We start from the raw sequence: 23,400 nt of genomic DNA on the forward strand, positions 1-23,400 counted from the left end.
TAAAGTTAATAAATTAAATTATTATTATTAGAAAATCTAGTGTTCTTTAGGATTGCTGGTGCCATGCCATGAACCCTGCCCCCACAGCAAACAGAACCGAACCGTGGCTCCAAAACCGTGGCATAGGTATATCGTTACACCCTTAGTTGTAACATAATATCTTTCGGCTCTTGTCGGCCCTGAAGAAGTGGTATTAATTTTAAAAAGTGGAAAGGATGTTTTTCAAGACAGGTACGAAAATATAAAACCCATTTTTCAAGGCTGCCTGAGGCATCTGCAAGTGAATACAGATACACGAACATAGAATTTTGTACTATTTAGAAAGCAGCAAAAAAGTCTCTGCTCTTCCAAATAGATAATTATAATGTATAAACCCAGAGCAACATTATTTAAAAAAATTAAATAAATAAAAGGTAACACTTCAAATTGTTTTATTAATTAGTTATAATTAACTGAGAATTAACTAACTTTTTTCCATCACTTATTAAATCTAGGTGATGTTAAGGCACGAGGGAGTGCCCCACTGATTCCAGTTTCTGAATTTTATCTTTTTCAGTCAGAAACTGGAAAACCCAAAACTAAACTGCAAGAATAAACGGTATACAGGGCCATAAAAGAGAGAAAGCAAAGGTAATTATGAGAGCTCAAAATTATGAGAGTACATGGAACATTTAGACAGATGAGCCTGCAGCTGTGCCAGCTTGTGTAGAGCCCCTCCTCTCTCTCTCTCTCTCTCTCTCTCACTCTCTCTCTCTCTCTCTCTCTCTCTCTCTCTCACTCTCTGCTGTCTGTTATTGGTTTGTGCCTTTGTGACAGCTGCTCCACTACTGCTCTCACCTCTTCTGCTGCATCCCTCTATTCACAGAGAGCAAGAGGGGGAGAGAGAAAGAGAGTGTGTGCATGTGTGTGAAAGGATCACCTCTTCTGCTGCAGAGCTCCGTGCAGTTGTTCCTGTCTGTCTCTTAGTTGGCTCTGCAGGTGCCGGATCTCTCGGTGATAACTCGCTGCTTTCCCCGCAAAGTCTTCCTCCTGTTCGTGCAGACGCCGACCCAGCGCATATACACTTGCTGATGCCTTCTGCTTGTACACCTAGAGTGGCCGGGAGAGAGATATGAAAACAGTTGTGCTGGAGAGCATTGAGGAACGGTGGAGTACCACTTAAACTAATAAAAAATCAAGGGAAAACTAAATAACTCAAACAACCCTGGAGGAGCCAGAGACAGAGACTGCACAGCACGGTAAGACTAGAAAGAGAGCTAATATGTGTGTAGAGACATGTTCATCTGTCTGGATTAGATCAAGTCTAACCGATGCAGGAAAAGTGACAAACTGTTATTACCTGCAAAGAGAGGAGAGCTGCAGAAAATGGAGGGTTTGGGGGCAATGGAGAAGGTCTGAATTTACAGTTTAATACTTGAGATGGTAAACATTTATGAGGGAATATTTTGTCTCCAGCTGGTTACCTTGTGGATGAAAAATTAACCGGCATACACACACACACACACACACACACACACACACACACACACACACACACACACACACACACACACACACACACACACACACACACACACACACACACACACACACACACACACACACACACACACACACACACACACACACACACACACACACACACACACACACACACAGAAAAAAACAGGTTGAAGGAAATACATTTAATGGAGATGAATGAAGCAGAGATCTAATGTGTTGGGATATTGCAGTGATACGTTTAACCGCAGACTCAAGGCAGATGCATTACGGAGAGGAACAGATGTTGGCCTGTCTGCTGCTAAAACAGATGTGAGCTATTTAGATAAACAAACACGCACATTTGCGCAGCTCCTGGGGTTTCTAGGGAGAGGCAGCCTGTTGATATAATTCATCTTCACATAGCAAAGGGCAATGAGACAATTACAGCCGCCCGAGTAAACGTGAGTAGTCAGATATGCTCAGTCCATAAATCCCTCATCGTAAATACATGATACCAGGAGGATATGAGACCTCTGAGGAAAAATTAAATGCCAAGAAAGACAGACAAATGGATAGAAGGTCAATAAAAGAGAAAAAGAAACAGAGTGACAGATAAGTTGATGGTGAGAGTTGTGCTCCTTGGTAACTGATGTTACACACAATTGTGGTTTCCTTCAGAGATCAAAACCCAGAGGGAGGAATGCATGAATGAACACCTAATAATATCCAGGAAGAAAATTTCCACATGCATGTAAACGTGAAAACACATATGCATGCGCTTAGAGAGCTGATTAGCAATGGTAATGTTTTTAATGGACCCCCTGTGTTATCACATCTGTTTCGAGAAGAGAATGAGCATGTGGGATTGTGTGTGTGGAAGAGAGGGAGAGGTTTGACTATACTCTGTGGGGTTTTAGAACACATAGGATCCAACCTTTCCCTCACATATGGATCAATAACACTCCACACAAACAAGTCTCAGTCAACAGCTCTTTCAGTGCATGTGTGTGTGAGCATTCAATTACAGCATTTCTGAGTCCCTCTGGTTCTCTCACCCTTTTCTCTTCTAGAGAAATTAGTGTTGTCTTGGTCGTGTTAAAGACCATCTGAGCAGCCACCAGACAAATCACAAAACAATAAGGAGTACCGGAATTAATATTGCAAACAAGCGTGCCAACATGAAGTGATTTCAGTGATTTTGGTATATGATAGTGATATATTCAATTTGAGCTTGTGAAAGCAAGCTTCTGGCCATACTGCTCTTCAGCTATCCTTGCTTGCTTTTGTAATTCTCACCATCATGGTAAATCTGTCAACATCGCCCATTTGCTGTTTGGACATTTCACTTCTGTTTTTCAGTTTTTCTCTCTTTGGAAAGCATCATATAGTCTCCTGTACTCTGCTGTCCATAATGGAGCTTTTCCATAGCCTACAAAACGTTCTCCTAAGAGCTGATAAGGCATCATAATGATATGCCAAAACTAGAGTTGTTAAAATGAATAGGCCCTATTAGTTTTTCTCAGTTGCTTTGGTGCATTTCTCAGATCACAACTGAAATTCTTAAAACTACTTGTTCAACCTCCACATTATCTAGTCATCAAGCAATTTCTCATTCTTTTGAGCAAATTGCAAATGCTTTGGCACATTCTTGAATAGTGGTTCATGACAGCATTTTGACTAGTTTGAGAACAAATGACACAAGGACTGATATGTTCATTGACAATAATGAACATTTCACTTTGATTTTGAGAGTTACTTATTTTGAAACATGAATTTAGGATTTTGAGCAAGTTACAGACTTTTGCAGGTAATCCATTGGGTGGTGCTGTTTGCACGAATTGTTTTGAGAAATGCTCTTACTGGTTTGCAAATCTTAAGGAGGATTCAAGTAACGTATGGCGACCGAGAAAACTAACGCAGCGCTGTTTTACAATCATACTAAATACATTTGAGTGTATTGAACGTTATGTTATAATGTTACTCTGTGCATATTCACTAATTGACTGGTATGAGACACTTGTTGCACTTTGCAGTAATCTAGATCAATATTAGAATCTCATATTAATAAAAGCTGGATGACTTGTGTTGCTAAATGATATTTATGATGGAGAAAGCACTCTCTGATTTTGCTATGTTAGCCACTCTGAATAATGGTAAAACATGGTACTCGTGGTAGATCAGGAAAACAAGCAATTCAAACAACAAGACTAACCATGTTGAGCTATATACAATGATTAGTTTTCTGTTGATAAAGGTATCCAAACAGTTGCTCACCTGTCTAATAAAACACATAATATATCAAAGTGTCTTTGGGGTTTCCATGGTTTCTACGACAGTAAAACTGGAAATCGAGGGTAGTGCGGATGACGTCATTGACAGGCGATGCAATGACAAGGTCCGTTACACTGGTTAAAATTGCTGATTTGTCTGGATTTAAACATTGTTGGAAATGTTTGGGATAATGTAAGTGCACAAATCAACAAAATATATAACATTGTTCTAGTGGTTTTTGGATATTTTAATTAAAAAAAAAAAATTATATATTGTGCCTTTAACATCTTACATTTAGGAATTTAAAACCAGTTGTAAACTTTTAACCTTAACGTTCAAAATAATTAATTGGTTTGAGTAGGGAAAACTTAAATGGTAACACTTTATTTTAGGATTCAATTCTCGCTTTTAACTAGTTAGCATGAATATTACTAGGATATTGGCTGTTTATTAGTACTTATAAGGCACATAGTAATGCCTTATTCTACATACCTTAATACTAACCAATACCTAAACTTAAACACTACAAAATCTACCTTACTAACTATTAATAAGCAGCAAATTAGGAGTTTATTGAGGCAAAAGTCATAGTTAATAGTGACAATGTGTTCCCCATACTAAAGTGTTACCCTTTAAAGGTATTGTAATTGTCTGACATTTCTCTTGAAAAATTCTCGTTTTAGTCTTCTAATTCATGACCAGTGTTTTACTTTGCTCCATCCTCTGCGCTTCCGTGTTCGTCAATATGTCATGTGTCAGGTAAAGGGTTACTCTTTTGCCGTAAATCGATGCGTACGGTCGTTTGTCGGAATATAGTTATTTTAGTTTATAAAGTTTTAAATATGGATATTTTTTTACACAAACGCATCACTTTGCTTCAGAAGGCCTTTATTAACCCCCTCCGGAGCCGTGAGGAGTACTTTTATGATGGATGAATGCCCTTAGTTTCTGTAATTATGTTTTTTTTGGAGGGTTACTATCATGGTGATAAGTGGAGCATGAGCTTGGTTTGAGAACAGATATGTTAAATGGTCTATATTGTCGTACTCATTCAGTAATTGCTATGCTATCAAAGCATTGTTATAAGTTGGCATTTATTGAATTACCTAGTCAAATCTAGACAAGTTTCCACTGCAAAAAATATTTAAGTTGAGATTACGAGATCATTTTAATTTAAATGTATAAATTAGCTTACTCAAATATTACAAGTTAAAAGTAATTAAATGAATGAGTACAAATTAAAAAATCTGCAAGTTCTGCTTCAACTTTGAATTTCTTAACGTAAACATTTTGATGTAACTGATACCTTTTTTTTTTTTTTTAGTTTTGCCAACTTATTCGGGTTTACAGTGTAGGTCAGGGGTCGGCAACCTTTTTGTCATAAAGTGCCATTTTTAAGTTAATCACTTTACATATGTGGCTTCAACAACCTGATGCATTTTGTCCAGTTTCATCTGGAATGTGAAATAAATACCACCTCTTTCGGTCTTTTCATGATTGGATAGCTATCAAATGAGAAAACGCATGAAGTGACCAGGTACACATACACGCGTGCATTACAGTCATTTTGATGTGTGTGGAATGTTTAATAGGACTAAAAATACTTGGCTGAATATCTTATCTGACATTTATAGCATTAACTATGTACAGCTGAACAAGCTGTAAGCTGTCAGTCAGTACCTTGTGTGCGAGTGATGCGCAGAGGTCGTGCTAATGGTTTGTCAGAGCAGCGCGCTTTCATTGACTTGCAGAGTTTAATTCTCACACTTTTATAGTACTATAGTAACTCTTAACTTAATAAAACAAGCTGTGTTACTATGAGGAACGATTACCAGAAAATGATAAGAAAATTTTTAAGAAATGTTTTTGGTAATACAAAATATACTTATATAAATAACTTTATTCTTAAGTTAGAAGAAAATAGTTAAAAAGAAGATTTATAAGAATAATTAATGAATCTGTCCCCAGATGTATTTCTGAATATGAAAAATAAGAAGTTGGTTTGTAATTTCTTTTCAGATGACTAAGATTTTGGGTTGCCAAACTTGGTTTTGGATTTCACAACTCTGCTCTTTCAAAGAAGGTAGTATATGTTTAGAATTGACAAAACTATGTGTACTGGTAAACAAATGGTATTAAATGATGAAGACAAGTATGGAAGGTATGGGCTAAACCACTTTAATTAGGCTTGTCCATGTTATTATGTATGTTAATATGAGTCGTAACCATGGTGGTTGTCTAGAGACTCTTGATGTTGGAAAAGTTTTCATTAAGGCTCATTTTCACTGCAATCTTAGTGCTGCTTTTCACCTGAATGCCACCCATCAATCAATGCTGAAGTGGAAGGTGATGTTCACAAATTTTGCACCTCTACTAAATTTGATATAATTTCCTTGCACTTTTCTAATCATGCATTACAAATATTAAATTGATTTTTAAACACAATAAACAGATACTAATATATATATATATATATATTATATTCAAATATAACTGAATAGAAATAATAGAATATATAGATATACAGTACCATTAAAAATTTGGGGTAATACTGTATTTCAGTACTTTGTTTTATTGCTTTTGAAGAAAGTCTCTTATGCTCACCAAATTCCTTTATAATAATGCTTTATTTGATCAAAAATACAATAAAAACAGTAATATTGTGCAATATTATTACAACTTCAAATACTGTTTTCTATTTACATATATAGAAGTATAAAAAATCCTGACGGAATTGAAGCAAAGTGAGGACACAACTTTTATAGCTATTTTTTAATGGAAAATGTAATTCAATATTTACTTGTTGTATTGTTTGATATCTTAAAGTAACATTTTTGGGACTTTCGCTTATTCACTGTCTCCCCCAGAGTTAGATAAGTCCATACATACCACTCTCATCTCCGTGCGTGCCATTACTCTGTCTGGCGCATCCACCGCTAGCCTAGCTTAGCACAAAGACTGGAGGTAAACGGCTCCAGCAAGCCTACTGCTCAATAAGTGACAAAATAACGCCAACATTTTCCTATTTACATGTTGTTTACATTGTGTACTAAGACCAACGGAAAATGAAACAAGTCAGCCATGTCAGGCTAATGAACAGTCCTAAGCTTTACATATCAATACTTATGCCAATTAAAATAAGGTTATCATAGTGCTACTTTACAAGATTATATTTACATCTGCATTGATTACCGCATTACTAGATCCGCCAAAATAAAAGCTTGAATGCAGTTTCCGTCAAAGTAAAAGCTCATCTCATCTCTTTCAAGTATAGAAATTATTACAAAACTAATTATGAAAGTTTTATTTGTTTTTCAGTGCCCTACAGGGACAGCGGTCCACCCACCACAGTTACACCAAAATCCTGTGGGAAACACTGAACTATGTTTTCAGTGGTGTATAAAGACCTTACATAATGAACCGGTATGTTTTTATTACCTTAGAATGAGCCATTTCTATGTACCCTTACAGTGAAGTCGCCATTTTGCACCTTCATGTTTCTACAGAAGCCCTAAACGGACAAACTGCACTACAGAGCACTAGCTACTCTCTGCTCTCTTCTTCAGCCTATGTTGGCCACCGTAGCTTCTCTATGTGCTTCGAAAGGGTGGGGTAAGCGGTTGCAATTCGCACCCTCACCACTAAAATTTACACAGTGTACCTTTAAAGTACCCCTGTGGTGAAAATCAAGTTTTTAATGTTGTTTATTTGTCTATGTGGTGTTGTTAATATACTTTAAGACAAACCATGTGAAAATTCATAAGTCAACACCATTGCTGAGTATTTTCTCCTTAAAATGGCAGAGAACCAAAGACAAACACTGTTTGAAATGCAGGTGTTTCTTACGTCACAAACTACCTTGTAACCCAGTGGTTCCCAAACTTTTTCTGCCCTTTTGTAGAGAAAAATATTTTCTATGTTGAAAACAGTTGTGCTGCTTAATATTTTTGAGGAAACTATATGTTTGGTGAATGTACATGCACCCAAAAAGGCACTCTCAGACATAATCTTGATTGCAAAATTGTTATTTGAAATTTGAAATGTGATTAATACATAGGACTACAGGGTTCCCACTCTTTGATGAACACCAGATTCAAGGACTTCCAAGGACTTTTTAAAGCACCTTTTATTTTAAATCAAGCACAATAAATACGATAAAGGTGGGTGTGCTACTGCTAATATATAAAATACCTACTGTACCTGTGTCTATAATTAATGCAGTAATGCTAAGGCATATACTACCAAACTAAAATTCAATTTCCAATTGGGAAAAATTTCCAATTTTACAAAATTCAATGAAGAAAGAGGCTGGTGTATAAGAGCAAGCGAGTTTTAACGAGAGATGCAGTTTGCAGTGCTCTTATTCCTGCATTTAACATTCATTTCACACTAGTTTTAGTTTTCTTTTTTATAAATCATTACTTACTTAAAACATCAAAATATAGAGATAATATTGTATACATGAATTTTCCAATTAAATGAAAAGATATGGACAAGTTGATTGTTAGGCATTAAAAATATGCAAAATTATTTATTAAATCACCTGTACATGTACCTTTTTAAAAATCAATTTAAAGGCTTTTAAGACCTGCACATATTATATTTAACATATATAACTGCTGCCGTAATAACGCCCCATTTCAAATGTTTACGTGCTTTTCTTCTGTTTATTTTTTGAGCGGTGATGAAATATTGGTCTTGTAAATACTTGCCAGCATTTCAGTAATTAAAGTCTAGACTTTTAAAATGCATCAAAATTACAGCAAAGCGCAACCGTACGGTGCTCTGCAGGGGTCAAAAAGGATATAAACAGTGAATTTTGAAGAGATCTCATCTTGAAAACTCAGAGATGTGGATTCGGATGCCAATTAAATGACCACACGACCTTGGTGTTTGTCAAAAAACTGTAGGTAATTCGGTCGGAATTTCTACGCGGGTGGTGGGAGAAAAACACTGACATTCTGGATTCGGGTGGCAATAAAAATCACTGACTAGCCCCTTGTTCTGGCAGCGCATGAAAGCCAATTTTTGTAATAGCACCATGCTACTCTAACAAAATGCAGTTCATGCTTAATTCAAGCACTTTCAAGGACCTATGTTTGTTTTCAAGTACTTTCCAGGCCTTGAATCCATGTGTTTGAAATTCAAGAACTTTCAAGTACTTTCAAGAAGCGTGGGAACCCTGGTACTAGCTACTTAACTAGGCTACTTGGCGTCTTAACTTGTTCGGCTTCATCACCCACCTTTGTTCTGGTGAATCCGAAATGTCCATGCTTAGTACAGAACCATGCATCATTCATTTATATTTCTACACTGCTCCATGCAGTACTCAATTCTGATTCTTCAAACGTGCCATCTAGTGGTCTGTTATTGCACAACAACAACCGCTACAACTGATAACGGACCGTTCAAGCATTTACTGTAATTTTTGAGATAATAAAAATATGTCATTAATATTTTGTGTTCAATCATTTACTTATCTGGCAAGTAGCCGCATAAGCAGAGGTTTCTTTTGCATAATAATCTGCTGACTGTACACTATCCCTCAGCCTTGCCACAGCCCCCTTTCCCCCCAGTTTGGGAACCACTGATGTAACCAATCAATGTGTGGGCGGGCTTTATCATATCGTTAACTATTCTCTGAAGCAGGCGAGTCTCAAGAGAAGGTATATTTTTTTATACAGGTATATTCTTCTGTTTATATGAAAATTGTGTACATTTAGCAATATAGCGCGTTAATTATGTATATGATGTATATTACAATGTTATGATGAACTATATGCCTTTCTCCACAGTTGTTCTAAGTTATTCAAAGCGTTTCTAAGGATACTGATTTTTAGAAGGCAGCTGTCTGACTCTGAGATGGTGAACAGGAACATGGTTTGTGTAACATTAGCAACACATTATTAGCTGTTTGATAACGTAGTCAAGCCAAAGGCTAATCATATTAATTACAGTTATATGTCCGACGTTGTACAGAGCGATACATAAATTGCATTACCATACTGATACATCGAATGAAGACAACATTATATGAGTGAGTGGAGGAGGGAGGCATGGAGGCATTTGCATATTCATGGATCCACGTATCCTAAATAAAGCAAGGGTGTAGAGTTACTATCAAGCTATATTAAGGAACACAGGACAAATTGCGTAAATATGTAATTTTAATTATCAAAGATGAGTTTAAAGGGATAAAATTATTGACTACTAGAGGACTTTAACAGTTCAAGTTAGTATTGTGCAATTTACCATGGTAACTATTGTTTCCGTGACCCCCAAAAAACACTATTTTCTCATTGTGTTTTGTATATTTTTAAATGACTGTGGTGGCTCATACCCATTTCCTAACTTTATTGTATTATCAAAAACTTTGGGACTTCTAATATTTAAGAGCATTACCATATATACTGTTTATTCATCAGTATTAGTCATATTCTTACAATTTATGCATATGTTAAATGTGTATGTTAAAAAACATTTTTGTGAAATAAATTTGCTTGGTTTTTAAAAATAAATGTATTATAACTGTATAAGCTAATTATATATATGGACACTTTCATAGTGTAATACTTACACACTGAATCTCCAAAATAATTTAGACATAACAAAGTACATTGTTAAATTTTGTTTAATAGTATCTTTTTTTACTAAGCACTATAAATGAAGGCCAGTATCACCGATACCAGTACTGATATTTTTTTTAAATTTTAGCCATTAATTATAGCCATTCAACATTACAGTATAATACAGTATATTTTATTAATATTAATTCATTTTCAAGCACGACAAGATACAAAGGCCATGTCCCAAATGACACACTTCATTTGTGTTGTGTGTGTGTGTGTGTGTGTGTGTGTGTGTGTGTGTGTGTGTGTGTGTGTGTGTGTGTGTTTTAGAAATTAGGCAAAATTCCTGAAACATAATTGGGTAGCGGCTTAATGACCATGCGGAAATGTGGGCCCATGGCCAAACCAGTTGAGAACCACTGATATTCAAGTATAGTAGAACATACTTTTTTTAATGGTTGGGAAATAAACTCTTATTCAAATGCAGTACTTACACTCTTAAAAATAAAGGCTCCAAAAGGGGGGGGGGGGGGGGGGGGGTTCGTAGCCATGCAATAAAAGAACCATTTTGGGTACCCCAAAGAACCTCCCTGTGAACGGTTAAAATAATTGTTTTTTTCTTTGTGTGAAGTTTATTTTACCATGAAGAACCTTTTGTGCAATTGAATGATTACATTACGTTCTTCACTGAACCATTAATGCTAATAAAGAACATTTATTTTTAAGAGTGTACTCAGAAAGTATGCAATTTGGGATGCAGTATTTGTGTGCCTTTTTTAATGAGATAATATTGAAGAATTGTAAAATAAGCATGAAGAAATTTCTGAATAAAGATGTTTCAAGGCTTTCAAAGTAAAATGTCAGATGTTAAAACTGGAAAATATGTTTTGGAGCATATGCTCAGTCTAAGGTTGTTGTTTTTTAAAGCATGTAAGGTGGCTTGTTGATTTGCACCATCAGATCTAACTCAGGGTGTGAGCAACAGTAATGTTCATAAAATGTTTATATCATCCGTTAATCATTAAAAGATAGGGACATTTGTGCATGTGTATGTCGATGTTCTATGCAGTTATTGGCTTCTTACAGGTGTGCATCCCTTCAGCTCGACTGTGGACTACAAATAACCCTCATTTTCAGTACAAAATTCAAAAATAATTAATTAAAATAAAAATTGCTTGTTCCCTCAATCGCTTCCCCATCTCCCACGTAGCTTCCACTTAGACACCAAACCTACAGAGCTTTTTTTCCTGGTTACAAAAGCTTCTTTGAAGCCAAGGGTCCCGCTTAGGGACTTGTGAGATCGGTCTGCTACAAACAACATACACACACACACACACACAGCAGATACCTCCCTTAGGGACTCGTTACATGCAAAAAGACTGGATACGTGATTTATGGCATTTTCACTCTGCCTGCCTTGTTTGAGTGAGGAGGATGAAGAAGACTTTTACACCTACAGCACTGTCACTAAGGTTGTCTATGAGATCATGGAGGTCTAGTATGTATGAGACGTATGGTACTGATGGGAGATTACAGAAAGATAAAACTGAATGAATAATCTGATTGAGTTTCAGTCCTCTAGTCTAGATAATACCACTATAATCTAAAGGCATTAGGGAGTAATCTTTATTAACTAAAACCCTCAGGCTTAAAGATTCTGAACTTCTTTCATACAGTACATACCTAAACAAAAGCAACTCAACCCCAGCCCAGATGCATCTTCTCTCTGACATACTAATACGAATCAAACATTGAACTCCAAGATTTGAGAAGCAGTCATCAGTAAAATTACGTGTTTGAGGGCAGGTCAAGTTGTTCGCAAGCAGACAATGTACTACACAGGAGGGCATGACATGTAGCCGTAACTGGGATTTGAATTCCTGACAACTCGTTTAGGCGAGAATTCATCCTCAAGTATACAAATAAACGTTTAACCTCTTGACAGAGGCTGATGAGCAGGAACAAATGTTCACCTGTGTGTATATGAAAATTCTCTCACAGTGGTGGCAAATACATTTATTTATCTTGTTCTGAGAGTGCAGGAATAATGACATGGTCCAAATCAAACTGTCATACTGTGCGGATCCAATTATTTTAGCTGGCAGAATAGATTAGCAGCACAGACCTGCAATCTGCTTTTGAAAAGGGCCCAACAAAAAACACTTCCAATGTCCTCTGAAAAGCCCAGTTTACTCTTTCATCATCTCCATCCTTTTGTTCCGTTACAATCTCTCCACAGAGGTAAACGTTACTGCAAAAAACAATACTCAGATTCTCTAACGGTGCAGAACTCGTTGTAAGACGAATTCAGTCTTATTCTCTTTAAGATGACAGCAAGTAGCAAAAATTGGACGGTGCAAGCAGGAAACACTTTTCCCACTGCTGTGCTCCGGTTGTAGATACAGCACAAGAGAGTGTATGATGTATATATGAATCCTGAGCATGATTCACAGTTAAAACATCTGTTAAATGACAGATGGTTATGAGCAGAGACCAGGTAAATTTGTGATCTACCGATTTCTAATCGTAGTAATATTTCATAGATCAATACAGAGTTGTATGAATAGCTAGTGAACGAGAGCATGATGGGTTGCTTAGTATCGTCTGGCACTGAGCTATTTCTTGATTTGGGACACTTTCCAGCAGACTGTTATTTCCTGTGTTCTGAATCTCTACCCTGAAACTGCAAGAATTAAAGAAGTTAAATAGACATTACTGCCTGTTCGTAAGATTGGCTGTCTAACCGAATGAGGTAAAATTAAATGATCACATTCAGTACAGAAGTATTCAGTATAATATTAGTGAAAGAATGATCATATTGAATCTCACAGTTATGAGATGACGAGTTCAGTCTTGTTTATTGAGAAACTGAACTTGATAAAGGCTGAAAATCATTTGGATTTATTTGGTTTCCAATCCAGAAGGGGGGGGCGCAACCCACAACAGGAAAAAGAGCAGACGAAGAAGAGACGATTTATGCACCAACTTAAAACAAGTTCAGATGGCATGCAGTAGCTTGCTAGTAGCCTATATGCGCTGAGTTTCGAATCATTTTTGGGACATGCTCCACTAACTTCATGGAAAGGAAACTGGGACAGCAGAAAGTGGCATCCAGTTTGTCTTCTTTAATTTACAAAAGCACAATGTTTTGCTTTTATTGTGAATTGGTTTTTTTTTGTGGTTTTTTTACAGTTTACACTTTTTACAGTACAGTACCCAGTTTCGAATGATGTTTCTGTATGACCATAAATCATACAGAGTATTTTAAGTTGTTTCCGACGTTATAATGAGAGGGGTAGTGGGCAGACAAAAGAAAAACTAATCTCTGCACAAGTTTTATTTTTCTTTATTCTGTTTACTTTGCACTTTTATAACACGAGATGCTTTTCAGTTTTGTAGCTGATTGTGACCAAGTGACTTTTGTTTTTATTCAGCCCTACAAAAAAATATGACCTATGCAGGAGTGCATTCTGTTTACTGCTTAGCGCTAATAATCTAAAGGAGGCTGTACTGTACCAACTACCTCAGGGGGGACTAAATGTTGCTAAGTGGAACAAACTGTATTTTGCACTACTGTCTTTTCAAAATAAATGAAAAGAAACCTAGCATTGGGAATGTGTTGCTTTTTCCTGTTGTACCGAACTTGTAATCAAACCGTGACACCAAAATCGAGGTACCGAACCGTGACTTCTGTGTACCGTCACACCCCTATAGAATAATAAAAAAGAAATTTAGTTCATTTATCTCAAATAATTTTATCACAGTAAGAGAACTTTTTTTGGTTTTGAAAAACAAAATTAAACCACAGCCTTGAGTAATGAAATATGAACAAAACTGCATGTGCCTTAAAAGCAGATCCCACCATCCAGTGAGCTTCCCTTTGTAGTTCAGTATTCATAAGGTATTCATAATCATCATCTATAAATTAATGAACACAGCTTTAAATAGCATTGCCTTATCGTTAAAACAGATAAGCAATCACAGTCCCTCTTTCCCCACTCGCTCTCTCACCCCTTGTATCTTACATATACAGGATGGTCTAAATAATTGAATTGACTTTGGATTCTCAGGTCTCTGGAGAGCAAGATGAATGAGGCGACTAAATTTAAGAAGTCTAAGTGATTGCATTTAAAAGCGATTTAATGAACTGTGTGTGTTGCTGTATGTGACGTAACGGACTTGCTAACATTCATCCAATAAGGAGCTTTGATTCACTTAGCTGATCACACATTGCACATCTCCTGGAGTATGGTCACTAGAGATGCTAAGTGTTTACACAATATACAGTGTGAGCACATTAGTGCTTTATTTTATCTTAAAGGGATAGTTTACTCAAAACCAAAATTCTGTCATCATTTACTCACTCTCATGTTATTCCAAATCTGTATGACTTTCTAAAGTATGTGGTGCACAAAGGATAAAACAATACGGAACCCCATTGGCTTTCATTCTATGGACAATACCAACAGGCACTGTAATAACATGAGGGTGAATAAAGATTTGTTTGGTGATCTCTCATTGACTACGGTGACAGTAAAGACTTTTAGATTGTTACATAAAGTTTTGTATTTCAAATAAATTAAGTTTTTTTATTGTTCTATTCATCAAAAATCCTGAAAAAAAAACGTGTCACTTTTTCCACAAACATAAAATATATGTTTTTTTGAGCACCAAATCAGCATTAGAATGATTTCTGAAGGATCATGTGACACCGAAGACTGGAGTAATGGCTGCTAAAAATACAGATTTAAATCACAGGAATAATTTACATTTTAAAACATATTCGAATAGTTATTTTAAATTATAATTATATTGCACAGTATTATTGTGCAGCCTTGGTGAGCATAAGAGACTCAAAAAACAGACCCCAACCTTTTGAACGGTAGTGTAGGTTGGCATTAGGGTTGTTATGGGCATATGTGACTCAACCAGCTCAAGTAAACAGCAATAAAAGTAGGGCTGAGTTGAAACCATAGATTTTAATCGATTCTCATTTCGATGAGTCGATGTTGATACTTAAATACTTAAAATTTATTTTTTAGAGCTGTTTTCAGTTGATGTGTGAACAAAACTTCACTAAACATTAAGCATTGTGCTTTGTTATGATATGAAACAAAGTCTCAATTTTATTACAAAATTAAACAAATAAATATAGTTAAGAATGAACATCAAAAGGTGTGTCAATGTTTCAAAAAGCAAAAGATATCAATAAAACGGCTTGTAAACAATCTCACGTATCATTACATTACCTTAGACAAGCCATTCAATGACCATAGCAAGTTAGATACAGTGGTTAACTAGAGACAGACATTTTGCTAAATACATGCATTACATTACATATCATATTTTTTTCTTAGCCTGTTCTACAATCTTTAATATATATAATGAAAAAAAGTTATGACAGCCACAGTTGACATATTTAGGCTATGCTTTAAAAGACAAATTGAAGTAGAAACATAATATGTCATTACAAATTATTTTTAAAATGTTATTATTCTAAAAACCTAATGTCTTGTGTGCAATTTAAATGTTTCTATACAAATCAGTTGTTAATTTTAACCATTATAGTAAGCCTAATATCAGCAGACAAGGTTCTTTGTATAGTTTACAGCGTTAGTTTATAGAGATTGTTTTCCTTGAGAAAAACTGACATGTACTGTACCGGAGATATAGCCACATGAATCAGTATCAAGCTGAATCGGAATTGAATTGAATCGCAAGCTTGTGAATTGAAGTCGAATCAAAATGTGAAATGTGTGTCAATGCCCAGACCTAAATAAAAGAATCAAACGGTCCCCATGTGTGCTGACAATACCGCAGTGCATTATAGCTTGGAGACAAGCTATAATATCCAGTGGGACTCAGCAACAATAATAAAAAAAAAACATTTTATTTATTTGTAAAATCTCTGGACCAGTCTGGACCGCTACATGTTCCTGTTAACTAACAAGATTGCAGTTAGCTTACGAGAATGGGAAACCGTCTTATTATTTTACCTAAAAAGCAGCTCAGAAATATTCTGCAGGAACATACAATTTTGTTTTCGAATAGAAAAACAATGTAGAAACATTCTGATTAAACTTCTGCCAAATCGTCCTTCTACTAACAGATTTTTCCAGGAAGATTGCTGCCCCGAGTACACATCAACATGTTGCTTTCCTGAGTGACATATAATGGCCCCTGTTACATGTATAATTTATATTCCATGACATTCATTAGGATGACCCCATTTCAATGCTTTTTGTGAGATACAATTACAATGACAAAATTGCTTTTGTCCATTTGAGCTACAAATGAGCTTCTTATATTAGATTTGAAATGTAAAATAAGACGACCTTTCAGACCAGAACACAACTGTCCTCTGAAAAGCATGTTAAAACACCACATGTCATTACTGCCAGGAGAAAGGAGGGAGAGAAGAACAGAGGAAAAAGAAAAGCTTTCAAGCCCCAACATACATTAGATTCACAAATATTGCAGTATATTACCATTACTACATCAATCAATGCCCTTCTCATTCACACTCATTTCTAGCAAATATTCATAATAGTTCAGTTCATGAATGTTTTTATTTTAAATCACAAACATGCAGAAAAATTGATGATACTATAACAAAAAAGGGACTGGAAACAATGACTCTGTAAACTGTTCATTTGAAAAGGCTCTGCTAATACAGTTTGAACCCCTAAACAGCCTACATGCCTGTTTCTTTATTGGGCTTCTATTGACAGCTTCTGCAGGCTATATTCTTCTACCCAGCAAAGCAAAACAAATTCCTTTCAGAAATACAATTATGCACGGGCATTGTTGTCATTAATAATAGAGAGAGGTTTGTATGTTGGAGGAGCATGCTCTTTGCCCAAAGGGGCCCCTATTTTATTCATCTAACAATTGGCACCCCTTTCTTCAGTATGACAATGGCTGGGTGACATTAGGGAAAAACAGTTGGCTCCCCAAGACAATGAAGCGAAATCACTACGTCGATCCCACGTTTCTTTCCGTAATTAATTTCACAAACAGCGATTAACAAAGCAGCCTAATTAGGCCTTTGGAGAGTTGCAGACTAAATGAGACATTGAAAACATCCATGTGGCACAGTAGGATACTTCCTATGAAAACTTAATAGCATGGGTGTTAGTATATTACAGTGACACCAACAATGCACTAATGCTTGATTGCATAAACACACTGTAGAAACCTCTTCCTGTATGAAATCACCAACAGTGACTAAACCCACAGATTTGTTTGCTGTTGTCAATGTCATTCATTTTTAATGACAGCTCATTTCAGATAGATATGAATGGTGATATAAATGTTTCTGTAATCAATAATTTAATTAACAACTAAAATAATCAAAATCTAATATGAATGAATAATATTAAACATCTGGTAAACTACTATTAAACTTGGGGATACTTTAAGTAGAGTAAGATGGGGGCAGATGTCCCCTTTAAAGGGATAGTTCACCCAAAAATTTAAATTAGCCCATGATTTACTCACCCTCAAGTCATCCTATGTGTATATGACATTCTTCTTTCAGACGAATAAAATCGGAGTTACCGTATATTAAAAAAATGTCTCTGAACAACAATCGCTGCCATTATAAAGCTTGGATTAGCCAGGACTTTTTTAATATAACTCCGATTTTATTCGTCTGAAAAAAGAATGTCTATAATGGGCTAGTTTTCATTTTTGGGTGAACTATCCCTTTAAGAATAGTGTACATTTATTATTGAACTGTAACATATTTAGAGATGAGTTTAGCATATACAAGACGACTGTCACGCCCGTCAGCTGGAGTGGCGATGCTAGCCACCAGAGGGCACTCCTCCTGTCTCCTTTATCGTATCATGAACTGCTTTTCCCATGATTCATTGCCTGGACTCATTATGTTTAGATTTCTGCCACCTTTGTTTGATTATCTCATTTATGTTTGACTAGGCCCTGTGTTCTGTCAGACTTTGCAAAGTCTTGGTGCATGTTCGTGTTGCACTGCATTTCGGGACACTATCTCTGGTTTCCTTGTTATGGTCTTGTTCTTCTGCCTGTCTCCCTGGATTAGCCTGTTTGCCTGTGCCTTGGACGTTTTGATATTATCTGGATTGATTATCCCATGGTTTTGACCTTATGCACGTTATATGGATTACGACTATAGATTACACTAAATAAATCTAGCAGTTGGATCTCCTAGTCTCCAAGCAATACACGTTGTAGCAGAGCCATGTCATGAAATGGCTGCAATGCCAGAGTCTTCAGCTGTCAGTGCAATGCCCATTCTATGTGTCGGGCCACGTATGTTTCTCCAGTTGTTTCCGAAATGGCGGCATCAGATCTAGTTGTCTGAGGCGGCGATTCCTGAACCCTCTGTATGCCCTGCCATGTTCAAGAAAACCATCAGTTTCGGTGAACCATCAGTTTCTCTGTCCATCAGTGAAGTTCCTGCCTGTTCTGTTACAACCAGTCTTTCAAAGTCTGTGAACTCCCTATCTTCCTCGAGTTTCCTGTCTGCTCTGAGCTTCTTGTCTGCGTAGATACGACCACGGAGGTCGTCCCAGAGTTTTCTGTCTGCCTAGATACGACCACTGAGGTCACCCTTGAACTTCCTGTCTGTCTCGTCTCGGCCAGCGAGGCTGTTCTAAGTTCCCGAGTCTTGTCCAAGAAGGCCACGATCAAAGACTCTACTCACCTTGTCATGGACCATATTCTTGGATGTCTTGCCTGCCCTGTTATAGCCAAGGAGGCCATTACTGAACTCTCTGCATGTCTTGTCATGACCCCAGGGGCCAACCCTAACCTCTCTGTGCTTTTTGTTCCAGTTCCATCTGCTAAGCCTTGGTGGTTCCCAGTCCTGCCTGCTCCACCTTGGTGCTCCTAAGCTATGCCCAGGAGATCCTCAGACTCGTCCGCTCTGCTATGGTGTTCTTCTGCTATGCTGAGACGGTCTTCAGTCCCGTCAGCTTGGCTCCTCTATCCGTTTCAGTTCCAAATCTTGTTTCCTGTCATGTTCTGTCAGTCTTTGCAAAGTCTTGCAGCATATTCGTGTTGCACTGCATTATAGGACACTATATCTGGTTTCCTTGCCATGGTCTTATTGTTCTGCCCATCTCCCTGGATTACCCAGTTTGCCTGTGCCTTGGACCTTTTGTTATTATCTGGATTAATTACCCTGTGGTTTTGACCTTATGCATGATACTGTACATGGATTACGAATATGGATTACACTCAATAAAGCTTGCGTCACATCTCTGAGCAGTACACATTACAATGACGATGTCACGGTTGGTTGGCAAGTTGAAGATCTAGAAGCAGCAGACCTTATTAAACAAACTCAAAAATACACAGGAGACCAGGAAACATGCAGGCGTACCTTAAAGGGGCTATATGCAACTTTTTCCCCAAAATAAACGTAACAATAGCCTTTTTATTTTACCATTTATGACTCAAACATCTCCTGATGAGCATACTGACACCTTGTCCGCTCACAGTTGGTGCACCTATAAGCCTGTATCCTATTTTTCCTATTTTCTGGCGGGTCGTCTTTTCCCGCGCTGTCTGCGGATGTGACGTCACCACCGCTGCGAGAGCGAGCAGAAAATGAGAGCAGTTCTGTTTTTTGGCCACAGGTGTCAGTCGCGAGTTTAAATTTCAGAAAAACGCATATAGCCCCTTTAACTCAACCATAAAAAGACGAGAATGGACAAAGACCAACAGTTCACACGGATCCATGAAAATGGCTAGCAATGCTGTATTCTGCATTTCAGACAAGTAGTTGGCGTGTCACTTTGTAAAAAAAGACTATGCACCAGTGCACATATGCATTATTTTACTACAGTGCACTCGAGATGAACCTATAGACACAAAAATGACAATCTATAATTTGTCCGATTTTCATTCAAAGGATGTTAATCTTAATAATACTGTATTATTATTTTGTCTTCGGGTTAAATTTCATCTTTACAAAGCCAGAAACATTCACTGTAATCCCAATTTTTTTAATGTTCTCCTCTGATATAAAGTTCCTTTTTACTTCCTTTAAGAAAATGTCAAAACCTTTGAACACAAAGGCTTCGAAAACATATCTCATCCTTGAGTCTGTTATAAGCCTTATTTCTTACTGTTAACATCTGTATCCTTTCATCTGCAAAAAAAAAAAAAAAACCTATAGACCAAACAAGTAATAGCCTAATAATAATAGCGTGGATGAAGTCACCGTTTTCACAGATTCACGTTTTTGTAGTTTACACAGAGATGATAAGAGTGTCATTTTCAAAAACTTGCACTTTGAAACCCGCTCTCAAACGTTTGCGTTTTCAGGCCACAAAAACGTTGTTGTTGTGTAAATGAATGTCCAAAACGCATAGAAAGTCTTCCGTTTTTAGTTGAAAATGGTGTCGTGTAATCGCCCCCTTAGAAACCATAACAACGGCTGAGACAAGAACTAACACATGGAAAACTAGTAAAACAGAAACCTCACGTGACAGATAATGCATTATCCAATATTTTAGAAAGGGAAATTTACAAAATTGCTCGTTCAGTTTACAGGACAAAATTAAAAATCATGACAGGGGGCTATCTTGTCCCATTACTAAGGTAAATTGAAACCCTACTTTGAGTAAAATTAAATTTTTATTTTTGAAAACATTAATTTAATTAAAGTGCCATTAATATACATTTATAAATACAAAAAAATCTGTGCATTTTGACAAGTTAGTAAATATAATGAATCGTATATTTTTTTGTTTGTGATAATTACTAGATTAGATCATTAGATTAGAACAACATGCCATTGGGAACCTTCTGCCCAATTTCTTTAGTAGGCATCTTATCCTAAGGGTCTAACTTTAACTTTTCACTTCAAAAGATAAATACTATAAATAATGGTATTGTACAAATCTAAATTAATTAATGGGTCCACAAATCAACAAATGGTCATTCACATTTTTTATAAATTCACAGATAACTATTATGTTTAGATGAAAAGTCTAGATTATACAAGAGCATAAAATAAATGTGTTGAAATTAGATTTAGTGGCATCTGTAGTCAAGAGAACTTCTCACCTTGCATCTTAAAATAAAAATGACCTTATACTGTATATTTCTGTATAAGTGCATGTTGTAGTACTCTGTGCTAATATCCTGTTCTTGTTTCCCAGAGCATGAGGCCACGATGAGCTGTGCTCAGGCTGGACCAGAGGAGGGCTCCACTAATGCCAGTGTTAATCCTAACACCAGCCTCAATGGCACCACCAACGATGAGTTGGAGTGCAAAATCTGCTACCAGCGCTATAATGCACACAGCCGCAAGCCTAAGATTCTGGACTGTCTGCACCGTGTGTGTGCCAGATGCCTCAATAAAATCCTGGACATTGGGGATGGCTCAAGCTCTATCAGCTGCCCTTTCTGCCGCCACGAGACGCAGGTCAGTGATTATGAAGTGGCCAGGCTGCCAGACGACTCAAACATCATGTCCCGTCTGGCCGTGCGCGACAAGTCCTGGAGCTCGGACCACAGCAAGGAGGTAGTGCTGACACCAAAGAGCCTGTCCTCCAATGAAAGCCCGTCCCATGACTCTTCCAACTGCCTGGTCATCACCATCATGGAGGTGCAACGGGATCAGCAGCGCTCGCCCAGCCAAAACGGCAGCTCAGATTACTACGGCGACCACAGTCTAGACTCAGTCTCCGTAGCATCCAACAGCGGTGCGGTGGACCAAGACACACTATCCAAGTTCTGCAATCACGTGCCCCGGGTCTTGGTGTGGCTGCTGGGCTTTTTCTACTTTGGTTCGCTGCCACTTGGCATCTACTTGCTGGTGATCCAGAGAGTGACTCTTGGGATTGTGTGCGTGAGCCTGGTGCCGTCCAGTCTCACAGTCTGTCTAGTCTATGGCTTCTGCCAGTGTCTGTGCCACGGCATGTGCGACTTCTCCAACAGGGGGTGACTGGTACGAAGCAGGCCACTGAAAACCAGGCTACATTATCTCACCACACCGAGAGGAGATAAAAATAAGCTCTAGGCATCTGAATCTCCTCTCTGCAAATCAAATGCTATTTGTACCTTCTTGCTTTGAAAGGATTTGTACAAGCAGCTGTGATAAGAGGATAAGTCAAGCATCAAAGAGGAAGGTCAGTCTGGAGGAAACACTATTAGCTTAACATAGCTTCTGCACACACCCTTCAAGCTCATTCTGAAGTAAAAAAGCTGACCTAAGAAAGTTCTCCATGCAGATCAGATGATGATGCATGAGTGAGAGTTTATCAAAGTGGAGCAGATGGACTTTATGTGTACAGCCAGGCAGAGTGGATGGGCCATAAAGAATAACGTTTTATTGAGTCTCATCGCTGTGAAATAAACTGCGTGCCCTGATTATCAATGAAAAGGCTCCATGAGCAGTACTGTTACAGGTTAATAAGACTGGAATAGGTCTGGTCTGGTTAAAGACTTCTACTTTAGGTATTACAAAGTAAATGTGTGGGTAACCACTGAGGTATGAGGGGGGCCTTTAAATAAAACGTTTTGACCCATGTTGTTGTTCTGTCCATCTGTTTAAAAAGACCCTACAGGACCTGGTGTCGTTTACATCAGGACTATGGAAATCATAACCAATCCTAAAATATAGTTTTCTCTCTCACCGACCTCAGAATGTGAAATGTCCCTTTGAGATTGTGACAACACAAATTGAAATGTTCCACACTTCCTGACCAAGCTGACATGATGAAAACACTCCTGGAATTCAATAGCAGAGCACAAACTGTCTATATAACACCACATGTGCTGGAGTGCAAGGATGGGGGGGGGGGTACTATTACACTAGATAGTGGAAGATCTTATATAAAACCTTTGAGCCTTAACCTAAACCGTAACCCTTCTAAAATCTATATCTTTAAATGTAACATTGTCAACTACAGAGGCTCTGTAACCCTCCACTCAAGCCCAGTGTTTCTTCTCCCTGCAGGTTCTTTACAAGGTTTTCACCATGAGTTCCAATGAGAGCCATTCATCATTCTAAACGTGAGCTAGAGACAGAGCTAGAGTTTGAATTCTGCCAGACACACACAGCTTACTCGGTCAATACTAC

At 37.4% G+C, this 23,400-nt stretch overlaps 2 protein-coding genes across 5 annotated transcripts in view; one reads left to right on the forward strand and one right to left on the reverse strand.

Annotated features, from left to right (window-relative positions):
* The window catches only part of cep89 (centrosomal protein 89), a 102,009-nt gene that overhangs the window by 21,652 nt on the left and 56,957 nt on the right, over positions 1 to 23,400 (reverse strand). For all 3 annotated transcript variants that reach the window (XM_079801356.1, XM_079801357.1, XM_079801358.1), the window contains one exon: positions 920 to 1,089. In XM_079801356.1, coding sequence (XP_079657482.1) covers positions 920 to 1,089 — 170 coding nt within the window. The remainder of the gene's footprint in view (positions 1 to 919; positions 1,090 to 23,400) is intronic.
* Positions 810 to 22,845, forward strand: LOC307116895 (E3 ubiquitin-protein ligase RNF182). 2 transcript variants are annotated; one of them, XM_079801386.1, is made up of 4 exons: positions 810 to 1,238; positions 19,139 to 19,685; positions 19,986 to 20,087; positions 21,476 to 22,845. In XM_079801386.1, the coding sequence occupies exons 3-4, from the start codon at positions 20,063 to 20,065 to the stop codon at positions 22,261 to 22,263; spliced, it is 813 nt and encodes a 270-aa protein (XP_079657512.1). In that variant the 5' UTR covers positions 810 to 1,238; positions 19,139 to 19,685; positions 19,986 to 20,062; the 3' UTR covers positions 22,264 to 22,845. The 2 variants fall into 2 exon arrangements, with proteins under 2 accessions (XP_079657512.1, XP_079657513.1); XM_079801387.1 differs by lacking the exons at positions 19,139 to 19,685; positions 19,986 to 20,087 and having other exon boundaries at positions 858 to 1,238.

The sequence above is a fragment of the Gobio gobio genome (assembly GCF_949357685.1).
Source record: "Gobio gobio genome assembly, chromosome: 2".
Lineage (NCBI taxonomy): Eukaryota > Metazoa > Chordata > Actinopteri > Cypriniformes > Gobionidae > Gobio > Gobio gobio.